The sequence below is a fragment of the Protobothrops mucrosquamatus genome, unplaced genomic scaffold (assembly GCF_001527695.2).
Source record: "Protobothrops mucrosquamatus isolate PMUCROS unplaced genomic scaffold, P.Mucros_1.0 scaffold4258, whole genome shotgun sequence".
Classification (NCBI taxonomy): Eukaryota; Metazoa; Chordata; class Lepidosauria; order Squamata; family Viperidae; genus Protobothrops; species Protobothrops mucrosquamatus.
This window is the reverse complement of record NW_015390176.1, coordinates 31,536-33,990: the sequence shown is the minus strand read 5'-3', so window position 1 is coordinate 33,990 and position 2,455 is coordinate 31,536. Positions and strand designations below refer to the sequence as shown.

The 2,455-nt window shown below is 45.4% G+C and overlaps 1 protein-coding gene across 1 annotated transcript in view; it reads left to right on the top strand.

The window, feature by feature from the left end:
- Positions 1 to 2,455, top strand: part of LOC107298756 (phosphatidylinositol 3-kinase catalytic subunit type 3-like) — a gene marked incomplete at both ends in the record, with an annotated part of 29,904 nt that overhangs the window by 9,195 nt on the left and 18,254 nt on the right. Inside the window, 2 exons of the mRNA XM_015828120.1 lie at positions 1,146 to 1,215; positions 2,025 to 2,089. Coding sequence (XP_015683606.1) covers positions 1,146 to 1,215; positions 2,025 to 2,089 — 135 coding nt within the window. The remainder of the gene's footprint in view (positions 1 to 1,145; positions 1,216 to 2,024; positions 2,090 to 2,455) is intronic.

Genomic DNA, 2,455 nt, shown 5'->3' with positions numbered 1-2,455 from the left:
TCTATCTATCTATCTATCTATCTATCTATCTATCTATCTATCTATCTATCTATCTATCTATCTATCTCTATTATCAATGTATCTACCTACCTACCTACCTACAACAGCCTAATCAAGGAACCAAGAACACTCCTACTAACACTTGACAGGGCAAGTTAACAGTATATAAACCCCACTCCTTTCTAACACTGATGATGTTATCTAGCTTGGTAATGAAACGTCTGCAAACAACCAACCAACCCCAGAGAGCACCAAAGAACCCCCACAGTTCAACCCTGAGCTGTCTATGCCTAGGGTGCTTTAATTGGATCCGTCCACCAAGAAGTGACTTGGGCTAAAACCCAGTGTTTCTCAACCCTGGCAACTTTTAAGATGTGTGGACTTCAACTCCCAGAAATTCCCAGCCAGCATTGAAGTCCACACGTCTTAAAGTTGCCAAGGTTGAGAAACACAAGCCCAGATCATGTTCTGCATTTTTTCTACTTCTAGGATTTTATGTGAACAATAAGGATAAGACAAAAATATTTCTTTCTAAATTGCATCCACTCCACTTCTCATGGTAGCCATTAACGTTATTCATGAGCAAAACCAGAGTAAAGTTAGGGGGTGACATGATGGCAGCCTTCCAATATCTCAGGGGCTGCCCCAAAGAAGGGGGAGTCAAGCTATTCTCCAAAGCGCCTGAAGGCAGGACAAGAAGCAACGGATGGAGACTAATCAAGGAGAGAAGCAACCTGGAACTAAGGAGAAACTTCCTGACAGTGAGAACAGTTAACCAGTGGAACAACCTGCCTCCAGAAGTTGTGAATGCTCCAACACTGGAAGGTTTTAAGAAGAGATTAGACAACCATTTGTCTGAAATGGTACAGGGTCTCCTGCTTGAGCAGGGGGTTGGACTAGAAAACCTTCAAGGTCCCTACCAACTCTGTAAATTAATCAGTGAAAGGGCTTGCCTCCAGAAGTTGTTGGTGCTCCATCAATGGAGGTCTTCAAGAAGAGATTGGACAGCCATTGGTCTGAAGTGGTATAATGCTTCCTGCCTGAGCAGAGGGTTGGGCTAAAAGACCTTCCAACTCTGTTATTCTGTTACTCTGCCAGATTGTTGCTTACACATTTCTCATCGTGATCACCATTTCTATTCCTAGCTCTTACGCAAAGAGAATCTGGATCTGAAGCTGACTCCCTACAAAGTGTTGGCTACAAGTACGAAACACGGTAAGAGGATTTCCCCTTCCACCTCCATCTTCTCCCTACCTCCCCAACTCGGAGGAGTAAAAAAGTACACTTAGTCCTCAGCTTACGACCAATGTCGGACCTTCCCATCATGGACGTAAAACAGGTCATAAAACAGATTCTTTTCAGCATTCAGTAAACACCACACTCACTAAGCACACCAATGGTACACTATGGATGGAAAACTCAGAAGTGCTGGTTTTTAGCAAAACCATCACATGATGTGGGTCATGTGTCTACAGGATGCCACAAATGGCCGTAAACACAGCCATGTTGCCAAACAACCGAATGCTTCATGGGAAGGGTGACTGTCAGAACTTTGAATCTGGCTTGTAAGTAGAAGACTACCCAGTGTGATAGGATTCAAATGCCTGAACAACCGGTTCTGTTATGTGATGCAGGCCTGGGCCTCCGATGCCTAGAACGGACTTCTGGAAGTGGCATCAACACACTTCCAGTGGCTGTTCCAGGCCTTCCTATATTTAGAAGTCCAGGCCCTCAGCATGGAAAAAGGCATTGTCTTCTTTCAAACATATATATATACTGTCTGTCCCAAAGATGCTTTTTTCAAGAGGCAACTGGACTTTCTTTTTACGGCTTCTCATCCCAAGAAGCTTCTTCAGCTCTGACTGGATGGTGGAGAAATGGAAGGATTTATACTCCTTGCAGACCGCTGGTTGTTTGCGTTCTTTTAGGGAGCCGTTGAGGCCACTTGGAGGATTGGGGGACAGGGACAAAACTTGAGGTGTTTCTGAGCTGCGAGCATTTGGTTTCTCTTTCTGCTTCTCCAGGTTTCATGCAGTTCATCCAGTCGGTACCCGTGGCTGAAGTCCTCGCGACTGAAGAAAGCATCCAGGTGGGTCTCCTGACTTGACCAGGGTTGGAGATGGAGAGGGAGGTTGAGCCCTGGGGGTGCAGTGGTTAGACTGCAGATCTGTCATCTTGTGATGGTGAGCCATGGTGGTGCAGTGGTAAGACCGCAGTATTGCATGCAAACTCTGCCTACTGCCACAAGTTTGACTCTGACCGGCTGAAGGTTGATTCAGCCTTCCATCCTTCCAAGGTCGGTAAAAGGAGGACCCAGATTGTTGGAGGCAATAGGCTGACATTGTAAACTTCTCAGAGAGGGCTGTAAAGCACTGCAAAGCGGTATAAAAGTCTTGAGTGCTATTGCACTTTTTTTTTTTTTTTTTGGTCATCAAGTTTTTGACACCTTGCTAGG